This window comes from Jaculus jaculus, chromosome 18, assembly GCF_020740685.1.
Source record: "Jaculus jaculus isolate mJacJac1 chromosome 18, mJacJac1.mat.Y.cur, whole genome shotgun sequence".
NCBI classification, from domain to species: Eukaryota; Metazoa; Chordata; class Mammalia; order Rodentia; family Dipodidae; genus Jaculus; species Jaculus jaculus.
The window spans coordinates 11,593,886-11,617,313 of NC_059119.1; the positions used below are offsets into that span (position 1 = coordinate 11,593,886).

The 23,428-nt window shown below is 49.7% G+C and overlaps 1 protein-coding gene across 1 annotated transcript in view; it reads left to right on the forward strand.

The window, feature by feature from the left end:
- LOC101607543 (core histone macro-H2A.2) overlaps positions 1–23,221 on the forward strand; it is a 55,199-nt gene extending 31,978 nt beyond the window's left edge. The window contains exons 3-9 of the mRNA XM_004657887.3: positions 3,135–3,241; positions 5,944–6,141; positions 7,688–7,798; positions 9,942–10,041; positions 13,086–13,175; positions 20,252–20,426; positions 22,396–23,221. Coding sequence (XP_004657944.1) covers positions 3,135–3,241; positions 5,944–6,141; positions 7,688–7,798; positions 9,942–10,041; positions 13,086–13,175; positions 20,252–20,426; positions 22,396–22,561 — 947 coding nt within the window. The 3' untranslated portion in view covers positions 22,562–23,221. The remainder of the gene's footprint in view (positions 1–3,134; positions 3,242–5,943; positions 6,142–7,687; positions 7,799–9,941; positions 10,042–13,085; positions 13,176–20,251; positions 20,427–22,395) is intronic.
- Positions 23,222–23,428: the final 207 nt, after the last annotated feature.

Genomic DNA, 23,428 nt, shown 5'->3' on the forward strand with positions numbered 1-23,428 from the left:
TTCCCTAGCCTTAATGTGCCCATAACAATTCTGTTTTCTGGCCAAAACTTTTTTTGTTTGTTTGTTTGTTTTGTTGTTGTTGTTTTACAAGGTAGGGTCTCACTCTAGCTCAGGCTGACCTGTAATTCACTATATATTCCTCAGGGTGACCTCGAACTCATGGTGACCCTCCTACCTCCTGAGTGCTGGGATTCAAGGCGTGGAGGGAGCTGAACGTTTTAACCTGGAGTCAGAAAGCAAGTCTGTTTAGGAAGCTTTTACTTACAGTTTGGATGGGTGTCCAGCTGGTGATGCTGTTCTCTAGATCATGGGACTTTTGGGAGACGGGGCTTGGCGGAAGGGAGCGGATCTTGGGATAGAGCCTGGCTGTGTCTCCTGTCCAAATCTGCCTCTAGTTTTACCAAGATGTGAGGAGGGCCAAGGGTCCCAGGTGTATGTTTCTGCCACGGCTGCCCAGCTGTCTGCTGCCGCACCTTCCCCTCTGTGACTACCTGTAACCCCTCAAACCATGAGCCAGAGTACTCCTCCCTCCCTTAAGTGGCTTCTTGGCGAGTGTTTGGTCACAGCTATGAGAAAATAACTAATAAGATTTACTACTGGAAAAAAAAAAAAGATTTACCGCCAGGCGTGGTGGTGTGCTCCTTTAATCCCAGCACTCAGGCAGGAGGCAGAGGTAGCAGGATCTCCATGAGTTCGAGGCCACCCTGAGAGTACATACTGAATTCCAGGTCAGCCTGAGTGCTAGAGTGAGACTCCACCTTGAAAAATACATATATACATATACATATGTGTGTGTGTGTGTGTGTGTACACACATATACATGTCACTGCACTCCTTTTTTTGGTGTGCTTGTTTGTTTCTGCTTGAAACAAGGTGCTAGGGTTTCAGGAAAGTCCTTGAACTCCAAACCCTAGGTTCATGTCCAGATATAGATAAAGATATATAAATATATATATTTGAGAGAGAGAGATACAGAAATAGGCAGGTAGAGAGAGAGAGAATGGGCACACCAGGACCTCCAGCCACTGCAAACAAACTCTAGACACATGCGCCCCCTTGTGCATCTGGCTATCATGGGTCCTGGGGAATGGAACTGAGGTCCTTTAGCTTTGCAAGCAAGCGCCTTAACTGCTAAGCCATCTCTCCAGCCCACACACAATGTTTTAAGAGCAAGAAAGGCTGGTCAGCAACCCACGGTCACATACCAGGTTATCTAATGTGGCATCAATTCCAAATCCAGCCCCATTGTTCCCACCAGCGTGTTGATGCCTCTCAAACTGCAATGCCCCAATCTTAATTCAGAAAAGTGAGCTGTTGGTAAACACAATATGCCCTGCTTAATATTCTGGGGGAAGACATGAGAATGAATTTGTAGTGATTTAGCACTTTTCATTATGGAAATGCCATATAAATATTTAACTCTAATGTGTAGTTTATTCTAATTTTTGGTTAATCACATTTGCTTAGTTAATATGGCTTCTTATGCCAAGTTTCTGCTGTTGCCATAGATTGTATGAATAATGGCAATTTTATATGCTATTTTATTTGAAATTAGGCTGATTGTAGAGACATATGCAGCATTTCTTGTTCATGTCAGGGCTGAGTATTTATACTGTCATGCCAGCAGACACACACACGTGCACACACACACACACACACACACACACACTGCTTGTAGCTTTCTAAGTGAGGAAACTTTGTTTTGAAGACTCATCTATCTTATTTTTATATTTTACTTACTTATTTGAGAGAGAGGAAGAGAGAGAGAGAAGAAAAAAAAAAGAATGGGCACACCAGGGCCTCCATCCACTGCAAATGAACTCCAGATGCATGCGCCACCTTGTACACCTGGCTTATGTGGGTCCTGGGGAATTGAACCGAGGTCCTTTGGCTCTAGCAGGCAAGCGCCTTAACCACTAAGCCATTTCTCCAGCCCATCTTGTTTGTTTTTCGAGACACGGTCTCACTATGAGGTGCAGGCTGGCCTGGAACTTGTGATCCTCCTGCCTCAGTGACCCAAGTGCTGAGATTATGGGCAAGCCCGGCCACACCTGGCTTATGCACACAGTGTGTGTGTGTGTGTGTGTGTGTGTGTGTGTGTGTGTGTGTTACATGCACATGTATGTACTCTGCGGCGGGGTGCACTCACCTGCAGAGAGATTCAGGCATCCTACTCTCTCCTTCTTCTCCCGTTCTTGTTTGTTCTGGAGTCTCTTAGTGATCCTGGGGCTTGCTGGGTTTTTTAAGGGATTTTTTTAGGTTATTTATTTCTCCATATTAAGAAAGAGAGAGCCAGAAAATGGGTGCGCCAGGGCATCCAGCGCTGCAAACGAACTCCAGACACGTGTGCCCCCTTGTGCATCTGGATTATGTTTAGGTACTGGGGAATCGAACCAGGGCCCTTAGGCTTCATAGGCAAGCGCCTTAACTGCTAAGCTATCTCTATAACCCATGCACTAAGACTGTTTGTGCCACCTCCTCTGCCATGTTCCCTGAGCCCCGGGGGGTGTGGTAGACAGGTCGCATTCAGTGCTGAGCCCTCAAGGGTCACTTCTTTGCATCACTTTGATGACTCTTGGGCTTTCCTACTAGTTATTACCATCCAGAGGCTCCACTACACACCCGGGAGGGAGGGACACACCTATGACTCGAATTCCAGACAGCCAGCGCGTGCTCAGTCCAGGAGCATGAAGAGAAGCAGGGCACCGCCATTGTGAAGCAGTCAGCCCAGAAATCCCATAAGGCACAACTGCTTGCCTCCCATTGGCCAGAACTCAGTCACATGCTCATGTCAACAAGGAGAATGGGAAATGTAGTCTTTCTTCCTGTGTCTATGGGCTCAGCCAAAACATAAATTTTTTTTTAAAAAGCCAATACACTCAAGAAGAAAGAGAATTAAGACACAACTAGATTTTACCAAAGGGGCCTATAATGAGGTCTTGCTAAAATGGCTTACATATCTGTCATCAGAGTTCATTTCAACTTTCTGCTGGATTTCTTTCTAAGCACAGTTCCCCTCCCCTCTCAAAGAAAAAAAAAAAAAATAGACACGTTCAGATCCCAAGAGCAGCATCTCTACAGAAAAGGAGCTCAGACAGACCTCTGTGATTGGCGACGCCCCCTTGTCATTTCAGCGGAAATCCTGGAACTGGCTGGAAACGCTGCGAGGGACAACAAGAAGGCCCGGATAGCCCCCAGACACATCCTGCTGGCCGTGGCCAACGACGAGGAGCTCAACCAGGTACGTCCGAAGCGTAGCCGCGGGGCACGGGTTGGCCAAGCCCACCCTGAGGAAGGGCGCAGGCACCAGGCGTTCCTGCCACGGCTCCTGCCCCTCTGCACCCAGGCACGCGGGCCAGCGCAGACTGGGTGAGAGGACAGGTTCCGCTGGCCAATCATGCGGAGTCTCCGAGCCCTATATAATCCACGTCCCTTTCCCCACTCCCAACCGGTCACAGTTGAGACCTCAGGGACCTCCCTTCCCCACGGGAGGTCCAGCCAGCCAGCCTCCTTCCCTGGACCACCAGTCCACACCTCCACACTTCCCAAGGTCCTCCCCGCATGGGGCAGCTTCCTCTCCCCCAAAGGGGTGTATCAGACCTCCTCGCGAACTCCAGCATTTTCTCCTCAGCTGCTTCCTGACCTGAGGTGTGTGCCCCACCTAGCTGTCTTTTTCTCCCGTGGCTGTAGCTACCTTTATGCCCTCTCTATCTCTCCCTTCTATTCTCTCTCTCTCTCTCTCTGTCTGTCTCTCGTCCTCCCTCACCCTCATTTTCAGAGTCCCCCTTCCACCGGCACCCTTCTCACCCCTAGGCACACCACCACACGTCCCAGCCCAGCCAGTGACACTACTGCCACGTTCCCCTGCCTTCTGTCCTCTGCCCCCTTCATTCCTGATCTTGCTCCTCACCTACCCATCTCTCGCCTCTCTGTAAGATAGGAAGTTTCCCTTCAACCTCCTGCCTCTACCAGTGCCCCCCACTCTGATCCTCTCAATAAACCTTGCTACCCCAAGAAAGCCGGGTCTCTGGGTCTTGCCTGGTCTTGCTTCCTCATTAAAGACAAGTTCCATACCGCGGAGGATGTATCAGTATTTTTCTGGAAATTTATTCAAGCCACGTGAGTGCTTTATTTGGATCAGAGCAGAAGAACCATTGTTTTCATTAGAACCAATCCTAAACCAAAACAAACAAAGATTTTTTGTTTGTTTGTTTGTTTGTTTGTTGAGGTAGGGTCTCACTCTGGCTGGCCTGGAGTTCACTGTAGAGTCTCAGGGTGGCCTCGAACTCACAGCGATCCTCCTACCTCTGCCTCCCGAGTGCTGGGATTAAAGGCGTGCGCCACCACCCCAGGCTCAAAAAAGTATATTTTTTAAAGCCAGGCAAGTGAATTGTCATGGTGCATGCTACAAGCTACAGTGAAGGATCTCCTAGTTGCCACTTCGTCATAGACCATTTTAAGAAGTAATAAAAAAACCTGATTGTTAAAAAAGTGAAGCACTACAGCCGGGCGTGGTGGCGCACGCCTTTAATCCCAGCACTCGGGAGGCAGAGGTAGGAGGATCGCCGCGAGTTCAAGGCCACCCTGAGACTACAGAGTGAATGCCAGGCCAGCCTGGGCTAGAGTGAGACCCTACTTTGAAACACCAAAAAAAGAAAGAAAGAAAAGCGAACATGCAAATGACAAGGCATGATCTCTTGTTATCAGATTAAATAGTGGGTCAGTTTACTATTGGCAGTAGCTGTCAATTTGCTGTGAATATTTCTAGATCTCTTGTCACAGATGGGTGACCAGCAATTCAACAAGACGCAGGCTCAGCTCACCCTGTCTGTACAGTATGCAGAATACATGAGCATGGTGTGAATACTTGCAAATAAATAAACATGGGTTGGGAGATGCACCATTAAAAGTATGTTCCTAGCCGGGCGTGGTGGCGCACGCCTTTAATCCTAGCACCCAGGAGGCAGAGGTAGGAGGATTACTGTGAGTTCGAGGCCATCCTGGAACTACAGAGTGAGTTCCAGGTCAGCCTGGGCTAGAGTAAGACTCTATCTCAAAAAAGCAAACAAGGGGGCTGGAAAGATGGCTTAGCAGGTGCTTGCCTGTGGAGCCTAAGGACACACAGTCAACTCCCTAGATCCCATGTAAGCCAAATGCACAAGGTGACCCATGCGCAAGGTTGCACGTGCACACAAGGTGGCGCGCATGTCTGGAGTTCAATTACAGCGCCTGGAGACCCCGGTGCGCCAATTCGCTCTCTCTCGTACGCGTGCACTCTCACTCTCGCTCTCTCTCATAGAAAAAGGTCCATCTGTCGGGCTTGCCTCAAAAAATAACAGCAAACAAGAACTGGAGAGATGGCCAAGTGGTTAAGGCACATGGCTGTGAAGCCTAAGGGCCCAAGTTCAATTCCCCAGTACCCACATATGCCAGATGCACATGGTGGTGCATGTATCTGGAGTTTGTTTGCAGTAGCTAGAGGCCTTGGCATGCCCACATATTCTTTCCCTCTCTGTCTGTCAAATGAATTCATTTTAAAAGGAAACAAGCAAAACATTTGTCCTTGTGTGCAAGAGTGTGCAAGCCACTCATCCTTGTGTTGACCTTTGAACCTGGTTTTGTCCAGCTGTGCCCCCCCCACACACACGTGATGCTCTTTATCCTCCCTAGTCACCTGGAATTCTAGCGTCCTGGACAGCTTCCCAGGCTTCATATTGTCTCGTCCTTTCATTTTGCCTTGCTTCACTTTCTGTACAAGATTCCGGGGTGTCTTGATACCTACAGAGAAACGCTTACAAGCGAAAGATAAGACGGCCAGCCGTCCTGCGTGCCATGCAAGCTCCTCTGGAAGGCAAGGGCCAGGTGCCAGCCTTGTTGTGCCAGTGGTGAGGACTGCGTTCCAGGCGGATCCAGCCCTTAGGCGCACACCCGTTTCTCTTTCAGCTGCTGAAAGGCGTGACCATCGCCAGTGGGGGCGTCTTGCCTAGAATTCACCCCGAACTGCTGGCCAAAAAGCGAGGGACCAAAGGAAAGTCGGAAACAATCCTCTCCCCGCCCCCAGAGAAAAGAGGAAGGAAGGCGGCGTCAGGCAAGAAGGGGGGAAAGAAATCCAAGGCCGCCAAACCACGGACGTCCAAGAAGGTGAGCGAGGAGCACGTTGGGAGCCGGGCATTGCCACCTGTGAGCAGCGGCCTTCTTGCGCTGCGGGTGGGATACCCCGCTGCCAAAACCTGACCCAAAGTGGCCCAGGTGGGAGATGGGAGTCTTTGAGAGGTGTATCACTTAACTTCTAACTGCTGGGGCAAAATCCCCCAAAAATCAGTTTAAGGGAGGAAAGGGTCATTTCAGATGACAGTTCCAAAGCTACAGCCCATCACGGCAGGTGGAGCCGGCGCACTCAGCGCAGAGAAGAAGCAGAGAGCAGGGAATGTGGGTGCTCAGCCAGCACCCTCCTTTCCATACAGTCCAGAACCCCAGCCTACGGACTGGCACCAATCGTACCTAGGGCAGGTCTTCCTGCCTCAGATGATCTAGTCTAGAAAAGCCCCTCACCAACTTGCCAAGAGATTGGTTCCCACCGTGATTCTCAGTCCTTCCAAGTTGACAGCCAGAGATGAGCTATCCATCACAAGAGGTGATAAGTTCACAATGCTGTAACCCTCACTAGTGAAATCAGTACCCTTATAAAAGAAGCCTGGGGCTGGAGAGATGGCTTAGCGGTTAAGGCGCTTGCCTGCGAAGCCTAAGGACCCAGGTTCGACCCTCCAGATCCCGCGTAAGCCAGATGCACAAAGGTGAGGCAAGCACAAGGTCTCACATGCCCACCAGGTGGCATCTGGAGTTCAATTTCAGTGGCTGAGGCCCTGGCATGCCAATTCTCTCTCTCCCTCCCCCCCCCCTCCGAAATAAAAAGAAGCCTGGCAGCTTTTTTGACCCCTTCCCCCACTGGAGGGCACAGTCGGGAATTATCACCTTTGAGGAAGGTGCCATTGCCAGACACAGAATTGGCAGAACCTTGACCTTGTACTCCAGGCCCGCTGTCACGAAGGGCACCGATCCTTTCGATCCTTTGCTCACAGGCCACCCAGTCTATGATGTTGTGAGCACAGCATCTTTTTTTTTTCTTTCTTTTTCCTTTTTTTTTTTTGAGGTAGGGTCTCACTGTAGCCCAGGCTGACCTGGAATTCACTGTGTAATCTCAGGGTGGCCTTGAACTCTTGGCAATCCTCCTACCTCTGCCTCCAGAGTGCTGGGATTGAAGGCTTGTGCCACCACGCCCAGCTTGGGCACAGCATCTTGAATGGGCTAAGATATCCAACAAATGAAAGGGCTCATGACCCTACCCCTACTTGGCTCAGACGCTTGAACCAAACACCTGGAGGCAGTATGACATACCCAGTCAAGAAGAACGTGCCTCTGTCTAGTTTGGAGAGGGAGGAAAGAAGGGAAGAAAGGAGGGAGGAAGGGAGGGAGGGAGAAGAAGGAGGGAAGGAAGGGAGAAAGCGGAGGAGGGAAGGAGACAGCAGAGGGACCGGAGACATAGCTCAGTAGCAGTGCGCATGCTCAGCTTGCCTTTGATCCCCTGCAGAACAAACCACCTGACCACTCCCCATCACATTCAAGCTGGGGGAGCCAGCTTTTGTGCTCTGGGTCGTTCCTCATCTGCCCTTCTGATTTTTACTCCCAGTCCAAACCAAAGGACAGCGATAAGGAAGGAACTTCAAATTCCACCTCTGAAGACGGGCCAGGGGACGGATTCACCATCCTGTCTTCAAAGAGCCTCGTTCTAGGACAGAAGGTAAAGAAGAGCCTCGGGCTGCCCCACGATGCTACTAACCCACTGGTTATGAGCCACAGCCCCTCCCCCGCGCTTTCATTCTGGTCTTGAATTATTCATGTTTAAACCACTGGAGCTGTGACGATTTCTGCATCATGAGAACAGCAAGCCCTTTGGTGCTGTGAATTGCTCACGGTGACATAGGACAGCAAAGGTCAGCCCAGGCTATCTTTCTGGTCAATAAATAAGATGGCATTGCTGGTTTGGCTGGGAAATCCCCAAGCCCCAATTATTTCCTGCACCTACCATGAAAAGCCATAGCTAATGATCTCACACAGCCTCAGAGAGGCCTGGCTTCCATGATTCCATATAATTTATAAGAGAAAGAGAAAGAGAGAAAATATAAATATATTGTTTCTTGAATGTGCCTGATGTTGGAAATGAATTATTTGCCAGTAATTCAGTCGGCTTGCCTTCCTGGGCAGCGGGAAGAAAACAAACAGGGCTATACATTGGAACAGACACCAGAAACCTCCCAGCAGCCCAGACATAACTCATCCCCGTGCGCGTAAAGTTTACTGAGCAGAGACAATTTATCTCCCAAGCCAAGTGGGGCTGAAATAAGAGGAGACAGCGCGGGGCTCTGAGCTCCGTTCGCTACGTGTTTGCTGCCCGACAGTCAGGCGCACCTTGGCTTCTGGAAGCCTGGCCTGGCATGGTTTGGGGTTAGCGTAAATGTGGCACGTTTCCTACTTCATTTCTCGGTGAAAGGGAGGAGCTAAGCACAGGGGCCGGATCTATGCCCCCTCCAGGGCCCATCCACGGTTACGGGCCATCGCTTTCTTTCTCCCAGACTGATCTAGGGATTCGTAAGGTTTCTACTCAAACAGGAAACCGTGGAGAATGCTTTCTCCCACTCTGCTACAAATGCACAGGACAGCCAGAGAACGTGGCCTTCGGGATGCGGATGTAGCTCAGTGGCAGAGCTTGTCTGGCATGCACAAGGTCCCAGGTTCAATCCCCAGCACTGAACAAAAAAAAAAAAAAAGAAGAAGAAGAATGTAGGGACCGAGCGGATAGGTTAATCGGTAAAGTGCTTGAGGACATGAGTTCAACTCCCAGGACTCGCAAAAATGCCAGGCTTGGCGGTACGCCCCTGGAATCCCAGCACTGGGGAAGTGGAGGTAGGTAGATCTGGAACTTGCTGAGCTTCATGACCAGTGAGAAACCCTGTCTCGAAAAGAGGTGGGCAGGTACCTGAGGGTGTCTTCTGGCCTACACACACACACACACACACACACACACACACACACACACACACACTCCTACAAACATACAAACATACCACACACACAAACCTGAGGATGACACCTGGGGGTGTCTTCTGGCCTCCACATCTACTTGCACACATATGTGCACACACACAACACATACATGCCCACAAACACATCAACACGCATGCACACGAGCACACCACATGCAAAAAAAAATCAGAATGCAGTATGTATTCCCTACAAGGGAATGATAGCAGAGAGAGAACCCAGAGCCCGTTCCTTCCCTGCAGCAAAGCTCATTCATTCTCTCCCTCCAATAAATAAAAATATTTTCTAAAAATAAATACCTGGGGCTGGAGAGATGGTTTAGCGGTTAAGGCACTTGCTGGCAAAGCCAAAGACCCCAGGTTCGACTCTTCAGATCCCACGTAAGCCAGGCGCACAAGGTGGCACAATCATGCAAGGTTGCACATGTGCACAAGGTGGCATGTGCATCTGGAATTCAATTGCAGTAGCTGGAGGCCCTGGCATGCCTATTCTCTCTCGCCCTATCCCAAAATTTCTGTGCTACTTCTGAGTGGGTCAAGAGAGCAAGTTCTGGGCTCCTTTCCCCACAGAGCTCCACAGTGGGTATGGCTTTGGTGTTCATTGGCATGAACAACCTGGGGGAGAAAGAACAGAGGAGGTCCTACTGCTGCTAGCAAAGGGGCAGCTTGGATCCGGGCTGCCGGCCCCAAGTGGAAAGCAAATGCACTGAGCTGCTAGGAACCCATGGAAAACCTGGGGAAGGAACCCCTTTGCTGGCCCTCAATGGAAATAACCGAGGGAAGTAAAAGCTGCCAGGAGAAAGGCAAAGGTTGTCAGTGTTCCGTCTTTTCTTCCTCACACAGCTGTCCCTGACCCAGAGTGACATCAGCCACATTGGCTCCATGAGAGTGGAGGGCATTGTCCACCCAACCACAGCCGAAATCGACCTCAAGGAAGACATCGGTAAGATGCCGGGACACGGCTCGCTGGCCAGGCACGTGCTCCTGACTCGGCTCTTCCCCGCACCGCCCACTGCCCAGGGGCCCATGCCAAAGTCTGTCTTTCTGTGGGGTGCAGTGATGCCACTATAGAGAAACTGGCTTTGCTTCAATTCTGCACATATTTGGGGAAAATCCTTTTCATTTTGCTTTTTCGAGGTAGGGTCTCACCCTAGCCCAGGCTGACCTGGAATTCAGTATGTAGTCTCAGGCTGGCCTCGAACTCACAGCGATCCCCCTACCTCAGCCTCCCGAGTGCTGGGATTAAAGATGTGCGCCACCATACTCAGCAAAAATTGTTTTGTTTTTCAAGCAGGGTCTCACTATAGCCCAGGCTGACTTGGAATTCACTCTGTACCCCAGGCTGGCCTTGAAATTGGGCAATCCTCTGACCTCAGGCCCCAGAGTGCTGGTATTAAGGCCTCACACCATCACACCCAGCTATTTTGTGAAACTGCTATTCAGATACTAGACAGAAACAGATTATTCGTGTACAGATTAATGAAGTTTTCTCAAAATGCATATCACTAAATATCTAGCGGTCTCGAAGCCCGGGGGTCTATCCCCAGCACCGCTTGGCAGACTGTGCCTGTAATCCCAGGACTCTGTAATCCCAGCACTCCAGAGGTAGATTCAGGACAATCAGAAGTCTCAAGGTCATCCTTGGCAACATAACGTGTTCAAGTATAGTCTGAGATTCAGGAAACCCTGTCTCAAAAGAACAAAAACAGTGGGGCTTCAGAGATTGCTCTGTGGTCACTTGCCTGCAAAGCCTGACAGCCTGGGTTGGAGTCCCCAGTACGCATGTAATGCCAGATGCACAAAAGTGGAGCATGCATCTGGAATTTGTTTGCAGTGACAGGAGGCACTGGTGCGCTCATTCATTCTCTCTCTCCCTCCAACAAATAAAAATATTTTCTAAAACTAAATACCTGGGGCTGGAGAGATGGTTTAGCGGTTAAGGCACTTGCTGGCAAAGCCAAAGACCCCAGGTTCGACTCTTCAGATCCCACGTAAGCCAGGTGCACAAGGTGGCACAATCATGCAAGGTTGCACATGTGCACAAGGTTGCACGTGCATCTGGATGGCACGTGCATCTGGAATTCAATTGCAGTAGCTGGAGGCCCTGGCATGCCTATTCTCTCTCTCACTCTCTCTTCCATAAAAAAAATCACAAAAACAGGGGGTTGTAGACGGGCGTGGTGGCGCACGCCTTTAATCCCAACACTCAGGAGGCAGAGGTAGGAGGATCGCCGTGAGTTCGAGGCCACCCTGAGACTACATAGTGAATTCCAGGTCAGCCGGGCTAAAGTGAGACCCTATCTCAAAAGAAAGGAAGGAAGGGAGGGAGGGAGGGAGGGAGGAAGGAAGGAAGGAAGGAAGGAAGGAAGGAAGGAAGGAAGGAAGGAAGGAAGGAAGGAAGGAAGGAAGGAAGGAAGGAAGGAAGGGGTCAGTGGCACACTTTCTCCCACTGTGGAGGGGCTCCCCTAGTAGCTGAGTCTGGAACTTTGTTTTGCAAGGTGTCCTAGCTCAAGAAGTTGCCATATTCCTGAAAGCCAAAAAAGTTAATTTTTTTAAGTAACAAAGTGGTAAAACAGAACACTGTTACTATAGCAAAAAGTCAAGTCGGATCCTACAGGTGGGTTCCAAGGCCAAGCTGTTGGTGGTCTCAGAGGAAAGATGGGCTGAAAGGCAGGCAGATAATTAAGAGAGCAGATTCTAGGGGCTGGAGAGTTTGCTTAGTGATTAAGGCATTTGCCTATGAAGCCTAAGGACCCAGGCTCGATTCCCCAGTACCCATGTGAACCAGATGCACATGGTGGCACATATGTCTGGAGTTTGTTTGCAGTGGCTGGAGGCTCTGGTATGTCCATTCTCTCTGTGTGTTTATCTGCCTCTTTCTCTCTCTCTCTCAAATAAATAAAATATTTTTTTTTAATCTTATGGCCAGCCGTGGTGGTGCAAGCCTTTAATCCTAGCACTGGGTAGAAGTAGGAGGGTAGCTGTGAGTTCAAGGCCATCCTGAGACTACATAGTGAATTCCAGGTCACCCTGGACTAGAGCAAGACCCTACCTAAAAAAAAAAAAAAAAAAAAGTATGTAGGGGCTGGGGATTTGAAGTTGGCTAAGCTGTTGAAGAGCCTTATTTGCAAAGACTGCCAGCCTAGGTTTAATTCCCAAGCCCCCCCACAACACTTAGGCCAGATGCAAAAAGTGATGCAAGAGATTGAACTCAAGTCTAAATGCATTCAAGTTTCCTATATATCTTATACAAGTTACCCCAGCTCACTGAGGTCCCTTTGCCTACCAGGTAGATAAGGAGAAACTCTAAGTGCTGGTCTTTCATAGCACTTACATCACAAAGTTTGAAGCCAGCGCGAGCTGCAGCTCATAGCGTCCTCTGGTGTCTCAGCTCTCAGGAGGCCTTGGCTGATGGGACCTTCTGCTCTGTGTTCCGGATTCCATAGCCCTTGGCAGCAGTTAGCCTTCCAGCTTCTGGGAAGGCCTAGGCATCAGGATTGCTCAGCCCTGCATAGTGGCCACTGTGACAGCTCCTGGGGTGTCTGGGACCTTGGCCTCGTAACAGCCTGATGGCTGTCTGGAATTCTCTTAGTGGCAGGGCCTGCAGTTTCCCTCAGGACTCTTTCCAGCAATCTACCCTTCGGTCTCCACCCTCCGTCCTCTCTGCTTTTGCCATCCTCCTACTGCTGCCCTGACCGCTCCCTCCAACTACTGAGCTGCCTCTTCTCCAGCCACCAAGCAGCCGGCCGCCTTGCTGCTTCTGCAGCCCAGCCTGCCCACTGCTCAGCTTTCACTCCTGCCTGCTGACCTAAGTCGGCCACCCAGAAGCCCAGACACCCCTACCCCCAGGGACCACTGGCAAAACAAGAGAAGAGCTGGGAATTTTGGTTCCTAGGTCCTAAGGTTTTCCTGACATACAAGGAAATGCACCTAACACTGTGGTGATTTTAGAAAGGTACCCCAGTGCCCACGTTGTCTCCTTCACAGGTAAAGCCTTGGAAAAGGCTGGCGGCAAAGAGTTCTTGGAAACAGTGAAGGAGCTTCGCAAATCCCAGGGCCCTTTGGAAGTTGCAGAAGGTAAGTGTGAATCAGGCTTCATTCCCGGCCCGGCTCCATCCCGTCCTTTCCAGTCTCCAGCCTCACGCATGTCATCCATATTTGATTATGCAACAAAGCACATTGTAGCAAATCACAGAGCTGTCTCAGCCTCTCTCTGATGATCACAGTGTGAATCATTTCATATGGTCTGGGGGCTCCACGGTTCTGATTGCAAGAACATCAGAGAGCCGGGCAATGTGATGCACGCCTTTGATCCCAGCACTCCCAGCACTCAGGAGGCAGAGGTAGGAGGATCACTGCGAGTTCAAGGCCACCCTGAGACTACACAGTGAATTCCAGGTCAGCCTGAGCTACAGTAAGACCCTACCTCAAAAAAAAAAAAAAAAAATCAGAGGTACACACTAAAATATTCTAGAGGTATTATGCATGTGCAGTGAGATACCCAGACATAAGATTTACCATTGTGAGCGTTTTAAAGCATATAATTCAGTAGTACTAAGTACTTTTACAGTGCTATGCAGCCATCACCACTGTTTGCTAGTTCTAGAACTTTCTTATCACTTTCAACAAAAGCCCAGGCCTGGAAAATCATTAACCTACTTTTTATACCTATGGATTTAACTGTTTTGTACGTTTCATATAAATGCTATCATGCACTCACTGACACCTCGTGTCAAGCTTCCTTCACTTCAGATAGATAGATAGATAGATAGATAGATAGATAGATAGACAGACAAACAGACAGATATATATATATATATATATATTTTTTTTTTTTTTTTTGAGGCAAGGTCTCACTTTATAGCACCAGGCTGGCCTCAAACTCCCAGCGACCCTCCTACCTTAGCTTCTCAAGTGCTGGACCTAAAGGCATGCACCACTACACCCAGCTTAACATAGTGTTTATTTAGTACTTATTTATTGCAAGCACTGAAAGAAGAAAGAGCGAGAGCGCACCAGGACCTCCAGTCGCTGCAGACGCACTAGATGCACGCGCCCCTTTGTGCATCTGCCTTACATGGTGTTGCAGTCCGGTTCGCATTGCTGGTAGAAATCACCCAACCAAGAGCAGCTTCTGGGAAAAAGAGGTTTATTTTGGTTTACAGGCTCGAGGGGAAGCTTCACAATGGCAGGGGAAAACGATGGCATGAGCAGAGGGTGGACATCACCCCCTGGCCAACGTAAGGTGGACCATAGCAACAGGAGGGTGTGCCAAACACTGGCATGGGGAAACTGGCTATAAAGCCCATAAGCCTGCCCCCAACAATACACTCCCTCCAGGAGGCATTAATTCCCAAATCTCCATCAGCTGGGAACCTAGCATTCACAACACCTAAGTTTATGGGGATACCTGAATCAAACCACCACATTCCACCCCCGGCCCCCATAAACTGATATCCATAGATGATATAAAATACAATGCATTCACTCTGACTTTAAAAGTCCCCATAGTTTTTATCAATTCCAATGATGTTCATACATCCCCATAGTTCAAGATCTTTTAACTGAGTCGTAATACCAAAAAATAGCCTCAAAAAACCCATAATGGCACAGAATAAATATTTGCACTGCAAAAGATGGCATTGGGCATAGCAATGAAACATTCAACCAATACAAGATTTAAAACAACCAGGGCAAATATCAAACTCTGTAGCTTCAAGTACAGCAACTCTAGCCAGTGATAAATCTCCAAGTCCGATAATTCTAACCAGCAACAAGTCTCTGGCATTCCAAATCCGCCCCTCCAGCTAGGCTACTCACAGTCCTGGGAAACTTCATTGGGGCCGGCAGCTCCTTGGCAGCCATCTCATGGTCCCGGCATCTCCACTGGGTCTCCACTGCAATCCACAGTTCATCCTCATGGCCCCATGGGGTCTCTGTGCAGGCAACCAGCAAACCTGCTTCACACTGCCCATGGCCATTTCCAAAACACAAGACCATGTTGCAAACTTAATGACCCTCTTTCCAGCATTTCTTATACTCCACGATACCAGGTAGGGTGCCAATTTGTTAATCCAGGGGGGAATAAAGCAGACTTTGAGGAACAGGACACTCCTTGAGCACTCAGGCCCCTTCAAAAGAGTCTACATTCTTCTTGTTGCCCCAGCGCAGGTCAGCTAGCCCAGTCTCAAAGGTTGTAATCTCTGAGTTGCAGCTGAACGGGCAGCAGTTCACCCAAAGATTTTTCTTTCTGTGCCATATCCCTCTGCTCACACCAGTTCATTTCTACGCAAAGCAACCCTGCACAACTTCTCAGGACATGGGCATAAGAGCAAGCTTCTCACACAAACTGCTAGCCCAGTCCAGGCAAAGCTCTTTCTCACCCTCATAAGCCAAACCTCACAGTCCATAGTTCTTACTGCCTTCAGGTCTTTCAGCTCTGACCAGGATAGACCATCAAGCTGTACTTACAGCACTCCAAGGCATCTCTTAGGCCAAGGTTTCAACTCCTTCCACATTCCTTTTGAAAATCAGCTCCAAAAGGCCGAAGCCACAGTCAGGTGTCTAGCAGCAATCCCACTCCTCGGTACCACTATACTGTTGTAGTCCAGTTCGCATTGCTGGTAGAAATCACCCAACCAAGAGTAGCTTCTGGGAAAAAGAGGTTTATTTTGGCTTACAGGCTCAAGGGGAAGCTTCACGATGGCAGGGGAAAACGATGGCATGAGCAGAGGGTGGACATCACCCCCTGGCCAATATAAGATGGACCACAGCAACAAGAGGGTGTGCCAAACACTGGCATGGGGAAACTGGCTATAAAGCCCATAAGCCCGCCCCCAACAATACCCCACCTCCAGGAGGCTCCAATTCCCAAATCTCCATCAGCTGGGAACCTAGCATTCACAACACCTAAGTTTATGGGGGACACCTGAATCAAACCACCACACATGGTGTGTAAGTCAGGGTTCTCTAGAGGAACAGAACTGCTCAAATGAATTATATTAAAAAAGGGAATTTAAGGCCGGGCGTGGTGGCGCACGCCTCTAATCCCAGCACTTGGGAGGCAGAGGTAGGAGGATCGCCATGAGTTCGAGGCCATCCGGAGACTCCACAGTGAATTCCAGGTCAGCCTGGGCAAGAGTGAGACCCTACCTTGAAAAACAAAACAAACAAAAAAAAGGGGGGGGGGATTTATTGGATTAGCTTCCAGCAGTCCAATAGCAGTTGCAGGCCCGAGAATCAAGGAACCCGGTAGCTGCTCAGTCCACGTGGCCAGACCCCTCAGCAGTCCTAATCCCGCACTGCAGGCCTGGAGGCTTCCTTCCTGAGGAGCCGCTGGGTTTCGATCCACGCAGGTCTTCAGTCTACACAGGTCTTCAGTCCACACTGGTCTTCAATCCACACTGGATGGCAGGGAGCAGCTCCGGCAGCCAAGTGGAAGGAAGGAAGGAAGGGGCTCTTTTCACCCAGAGCTTCCTTATATGAAGGCCCCCTCTGAGAGGGGCCCCCAGCTCTGGGAACAGGGCTCACTCTGGGGGAGGGACTTCCTCCTTCAGTGAATTCTTCCTGGAAACAACTCAGAGACCCACCCAAAAGGGATTTCTGCGGATTACTAAACAGGTCAAGTTGACAAGACTGGGGAATCGAGCCTGGATTGTTAGACTTTTCAGACAAGTGCTTTAGCCACTGAGCCATGTCTCCAACCCTTAACACAGTATTTTTAAGTTCATCTATACTGTAGACTATATCAGTAATTCATTTCTTCTTGTGGCTTAATTATAATTATATTAGCTTTCCATTGATAACACACCTTAAAAATCAAATTAAGAAGGAAAGATACATTTTGGCTCACAGTTCAAGAAGTTTCAGCCCGAGGTTAGCTGGCTCTGTTGTCTGAGATGAGACAGAACACCACGATGACAGGAGCATGTAGTGAAGGAGGCCACTCGCTTCTCAGAGCAAGAGAGGGGGGAATTTGTAAAAGGGAGCTTGGGCTAGAGAGATCGCTTAGTGGTTAAGGAACTTGCCTGCAAAGCCTACGGACCCGGGTTCCACTCCCCAGAACCCACATAGGCCAGGCACACAAGGTGATGCGCGTGCACAAGGGGGCGCACACGTCTGGAGTTTGATTGCAGTGGCCAGAGGCCCTGGCGCACCAATTTATTCTCTCTCTCTCTCATAAAATAAAGAAGAAAGACAGGAAGGGGCTGGACACAAGATTATATATATGTATGGTGAACTACTGCCTGTAATGGGGCTCTGCTTCCTGTTATCCATTCAGAGGTGACCTCATCAATGGATCAGTCCATTGATGAAGTAAGCACCTTCGTGATCCAATCAGAGCTTTGGAGCAGCACTAGCTGGAGACAAAGCCTTCAACAGGTGAAGCTCTGAGGGTATCTTCTACCCAAACCACAGCCAACTTCCACTTTGTTTATCCCGTTCATCTACTGATGAGCTCGGTGGTTTCCATGTTGGCCACTGCGAGCAGAGACTCTGAACGCTTGTGCGTGAGCTCCTGCGTGCACAGCCGTCATCACGGCGATGGGGTGACTCTCCCACAGGCCAGTTCAGCTTCAGAGCCATGTCTCCACGTACAGTCACCTCACTCACTGTACATCTGAGGGTTCTGCACTGATGCCAGGGTGCCTGAGGCAACAAACCTGCTGCTGGATCTCTATCTTGCCTGCCAAGGCTGAGGGAACATTGTGGCAGAGGGGGTGGAAAGATTGTAAGAGCCTCAGAGTGGGTGGGAAGAGCCTGGGGTGCCATATTCCCTCCCCCTTTCCTGCAGACGCTGACTGAGGTCTCTTGCTCCCCACAATGAATACCAACAAACCCCAGTGATGAAGATCCTCAGCTGAATTAGAGCAGAGGGGAGGGATCTAAGAGTATGGCCTTTTGTAAAAAATAAATAACTTTTAAAAACTGAGGGCTGAAAAGATGGCTTAGTGGTTAACGCGCTTGCTTGTGAAGCCCAAGGACCCATGTTCGACTCTCCACATCCCATGTAAGCCAGACACAGGAAAGTGAAACAAGCGCAAGGTCGCACATGCCCACTAGGTGGCGCAAGCATGTGGAGTGCAACGGAAGGGGCTGAGGCCCGGGCCTGCAAGTTCTCTCTCTTTCTCTCTCACTGTCCCGCACAGAAAGCCCAAGGATGCAGTGTGTCTGGTACAGTGCTTGCCCAGCGTGCACAAGGCCCTAGGCTCAATCCCCAGCAGTACATGAACCGGACATGGTAGCGCGTGTCAGTGATCCCAGCACTCAGACTGTGGAGGCAAGGGTCTCAGGAGTTCAAGACCATCCTTGGCTACATGGGGCGTTCAAAGCCAGCCTTGGATACATGAATCACTGTGCCAAAATAGATAAAGAAACAAATCACAGCAAAAGTTCTGAAGTCCAAAACTCAAGAGACACTATCAAATCAACCCAGGAGAAGAGGCAGGTCATTTGTAAAGAAATGGCGGTTGTACTGACAGCAGAGTCCTCACCAGCAGCTGAAGACATTTGGAATTAGGAAAGAGATGTCGTCAAGGCGTTGAGGGGAACAAAACCATCAGCCAGGGGTTCCCCACCCGGCTGTGGTGTAGACAAGAGGTGCGCCGTTCTGGACATGGAAGAGTTGAGAAGAAATGATCCCAACTCTTGATAGACGGACTATGAAGGCCATGTGAGGAGTGCCACGTGGCAGCCCACACCTGTAATCCCAGCACAAGAAGGCTGAGGCCGGAGGATCGCGTGTTCAAAGCCATCCTGGGTTACATATCAAGACCCTGTCTGAAAGCAAAACCAAAGGCTGTATGGGGAACCCCAAGTGAAACAGGAAGAAGGAGAGAGCTGTAAGAAGCTGGCGGTCATGAACAAGAAACTAGCATAAATATGTTTAAGTCTATGTCTGTGGCCTGGGGCCAATCTGGGGGCAGGGACAAGAGAAAAGACAGCTCATTAGGTCCTGACGTCCCATTTCACTCCATTTTAAAACATCATCATGGGCTGGAGAGGTGGCTTAGCAGTTAAGGCATCTGCCTGTGAAGCCTAAGGATTCAGGTTCTATTTCCCAGTACCCACATAAGCCAGATGCACAAGGTGGCATATGCGTGTTTACAGTGGCTGGTGGGCCTGACATGCCCCCCCCCCTCTCTCTCTCTCTTTCTCTCTCTCTCTCCATCCCCCATCTCTACTTGCAAATAAATAAATATTTAAAACTTTTTAAAAAATCATCAGAGGGGCTGGAGAGATGGCTTAGCGGTTAAGCACTTGCCTGTGAAGCCTAAGGACCCCGGTTCGAGGCTCGGTTCCCCAGGTCCCATGTTAGCCAGATGCACAAGGGGGCGCACGCGTCTGGAGTTCGTTTGCAGAGGCTGGAAGCCCTGGCGCGCCCATTCTCTCTCTCTCCCTCTATCTGTCTTTCTCTCTGTGTCTGTCACTCTCAAATAAAATAAATAAATAAAAATTTTAAAAAAAAACATTTAAAAAAAAATCATCAGAGGCTTAGTGGTTAACACTTGCCTATAAAATCTAATGATTTCCCAAGTTCCCAAGTTTAATTCCCAAGTTTAATTCCCAGTACCCATGTAAAATCCAGATGCACAAACTGGCACATGCATCTGGAATTTGCAGTGACTGGAGCCTCTGGCGTGCCTATTCTCTCTCTCTCTCAAATCAGTAAATAAATAAAATATTAAATCTTAGGGGGGGAAAGTGGAGTAAGGACCAAGCATGGTGGCTCACACTTTTAACCTCAGCACTTGGGAGGCCGAGGTGGGAGGATTGCTGAGTTTGAGGCCACCTGAGACTATATTGCATCAGCCTGAGCTAGAGTGCCAGACTACCTTGAAAAACCAAAAGGAAAAAAAGAATGACCTGAATTTGGTTGGCTGGCCACAGGAAGTGACATGTTGGCACATTAACATTTGTACCCAAAGTTGGTGTTACTGTCCAGGCAGTGTGGACCGGCTCTGTTCCCTAGGGAATTGCTCTCCTGGACCCAGGGGGTATGTCCAGCCACCTGCCCTTTCATAGGGGTCACCCAGGGATCTCACAGAGCCTACCTGTGAGGCCCAACCTCATCCCTCCCAGATTAAGATAGAATGTAGGAAGTGACCAAGCGTAACATCTCTCTCCTGTCTACCCCCCTCATCTCGTCCCAGCCGCAGTCAGCCAATCCAGTGGACTCGCAGCCAAATTCGTCATCCACTGTCACATCCCCCAGTGGGGCTCCGACAAATGTGAAGAGCAGCTGGAAGAGACCATCAAAAACTGCCTGTCGGCGGCTGAGGCCAAGAAGCTCACGTCCGTCGCCTTCCCACCCTTCCCCAGTGGCAGGTAGGACCGTTTGATGACTCCCCAACCTATCCATGGGGAGCCAGCTCCTCCTGACACACCACATGCGATACACCCACCCGGAAGATGACGGCCAAGGTCCAGGTCCGCCAGCACAGCCAGACAGGCTCTCTGGTCTTTGTTTTTGTTTTGTTTTGTTTTCTGTTGTTGTTTGATTGCTTTTTCAAGGTAGGGTCTCACTCTAGCCCAGGCTGACCTGGAATTCATTATGTAGTCTCAGGGTGGCCTCGAACTCACAGTGATCCTCTTACCTGTGCCTCCCGAGGGCTGTGATTAAAGGCGTGCCCCACCATGCAGGCTCTCTTGTCTTTGGGTGGCAGGTCTATTTGGCTGGGACCAACTTCTCATGATATCCATGGCCAGAGAGAACAGCGGCTTTGAGGGAAGTACTGTGGGGAGATACAAGGCGGAATGTTACTTTCTGAAAGCCTGTCAGTTTCAAAGCCTATATATATGCCCACCAGTGCTTCCTGCCAAGAACGCACAGTGAGAAGCCAGGCTTGGTGGCCCATGCCTTTAATCCCAGCACTCAGGAGGCAGAGGTAGGAGGATCACTATGAGATCGAGGCCACCCTGAGACTCCATAGTGAATTCCAGGTCAGCCTGGGCTAGAGCGAGACCCTACCTCGAAAGAAATAAATAAAAGTAAAATAAAATACAAACAGCTAAGCATAGTGGTGTGCGCTTCTAACACCAGTGGCAGAAGCAGGAGAATCCTTGGGGCTCAGTCACCAGCCAGTCTCAGAAAAAGACACCCAGGGCCTGAGGAACAGCACCCAAGGTTGTCCTCGGGCCTCTACACGTTTACACGTATGTGCAGCTGCACTCACACACACAGAGGCTCTGTGACATGGCTCGTTGGATTGTCACAGGAGGGCTGAGGGAGAATGGACTCTGCAGGGCCTGTTCTCCATGGCCGGGCACGCATGGACTTATACCAGGGATGCTGGTGACGATCCCAATGAGCAGGAGAGATGTGTCTCTAGAGGCTGGTTTGACAGAGTTCTGGTGCTCGGGGCCCCTAGCAGAGTCACCAACACAGTGCTTCCCAGAGTCCCTGCCCGCAAGCGTGAGCGAATGGAAGGTGGGGTGCATGAGAAGGGAATTTCATTTTTTTTAAATATTTTATTTATTTGCACAGAGAGAGAGGGAGGGAATGGCTGTGCCAAGGGGCCTCTTGCCACTGCAAACAAACCCCAGATGCTTATGCTTCTTTGCACATCTGGCTTTCTGTGGCTACTGGGGCATGGAACCTGGGAGGTTAGGCTTTGCAAGCACTGCCAGACTTTGCAAGCAAGCGCCCTTAACCACTGAGCCATCTCCCCTGCCTGAGAAATGAGCCATTGAGCTCAGTTGTCCTTATGAAGCAATCTGCTTGGTGTGTAAACTAATTTACAGGAAGTTAAGAAAACACGCTTGCTTTCATTTATTTACTTATTTTGAGGCTGGGTCTTAGAAATGCTGAATTGATAATAAGGTTTGCAAAGTTCTTTGACACAAGAACAGGTTCAAATCCAGGGCACCCAGCCAGGCAAGGTGGCGCACGCCTTTAATCCCAGCACTCGGGAGACAGAGGTAGGAGGATCGTCCTGAGTTCGAGGCCACCCTGAGACCACATAGTGAATTCCAGGTCAGCCTGAGCTAGAGTGAGACCCTACCTTGATCCAGGGCATCCCTCATGTGCCAGCCCTATGATCTTGGCTACCTGCACCAGTCAGTATGATCCCTATACAGCGGGGAGTCTCCTACCTACCCTTTCCAGGCTGGCTCTTCGGCTACCGTCAGAGGAGGTGACATTGCACGAGGAAGGGCCCAGGGCTGGAACAAGGACAGGACAGCGCACCCACCCCCCAGGTCCCTCTCTCCCCCGCCCCACCCTCCCTCCCCGTAGTCACCGCAGTGGGTCCAGAGACCAAGATGACAATGGGCTCTCCCTTTTGCTTGGGTACAGAAACTGCTTTCCCAAACAGACGGCCGCCCACGTGACCCTCCGGGCGATCTCTGCCCACTTTGACGACTCGAGCGGGTCCTCGCTGAAGAACGTGTACTTCCTCCTCTTCGACAGCGAGAGCATCGGCATCTACGTGCAGGAGATGGCCAAACTGGACACCAAGTAGCGCATGGCTGGCAGGGATCGCGGAGCGACGGCCGCGTGTCATGAGAGTGGGGTTTTATTTTTAAAAACAAAAACGAAACAAAACAAAAAAAAAAAAAATGGAAGACAGGTGACCCAGCAGGGGAGTGGAGGGTGGCTGAGAGGGTTAGCAGAGGCGATGGGAGCAGGTCCTGCCCCGGAGGGAGGCGGCCCTCTGCATTTTATATTCTCCTTACAAAGGGCCTTTTTCGTAATTAACCAGGTCTCTACCAGGAGTTTCTTTCCATGTTTTTTTTTTCCTATTGTTTTCGAACTTTTTAAAAAAGAAACAGACCTTGTTTAGATTTATAGCACTGACTTTTACACACACTCACAAAAAAAAAAAAAAAAAAAAATCCTTTCAAGACTCTTAAATCTTTGGTCCCTCCTTTTTCCAAGTAAAGAGGACAGGAGAGTGACTTGGGTCCAGTGGCTGTTTCCCACAATGGAAAGATGAGAAAGACATCGCCTGGGTGCTTTTCTGTGTTAGGGCCCTGTCCCCTGACCCCTCGACCCTTATGATGTCTGTAACTACTCCTAAAATGTTTTTGCTTCGGGCTTGGTTTTTTGGTTTCATTTTGTTTTTTAAAGAAAAAGAAAATGAAAGAAAAAAAAAATAAAAGATCCAGTGTCTTTCTTATAAGCAGTCTTTTATTGCAGTGTTTTTCTCCATTTGGAAAATTGGGACCCCGTGGGTGGATTCTTCTAGGATGTGTGAATCAGTGACATGAGACCTGTCACTGAGTGTTACCACAGCACACTACGCTCTGGGCTGGACAGTACCATGTCCAGCATTTCTCAGGTGGCTCATCCTGGTGACAGTGACCTGGCCGCGGCCCACATCAGCAAA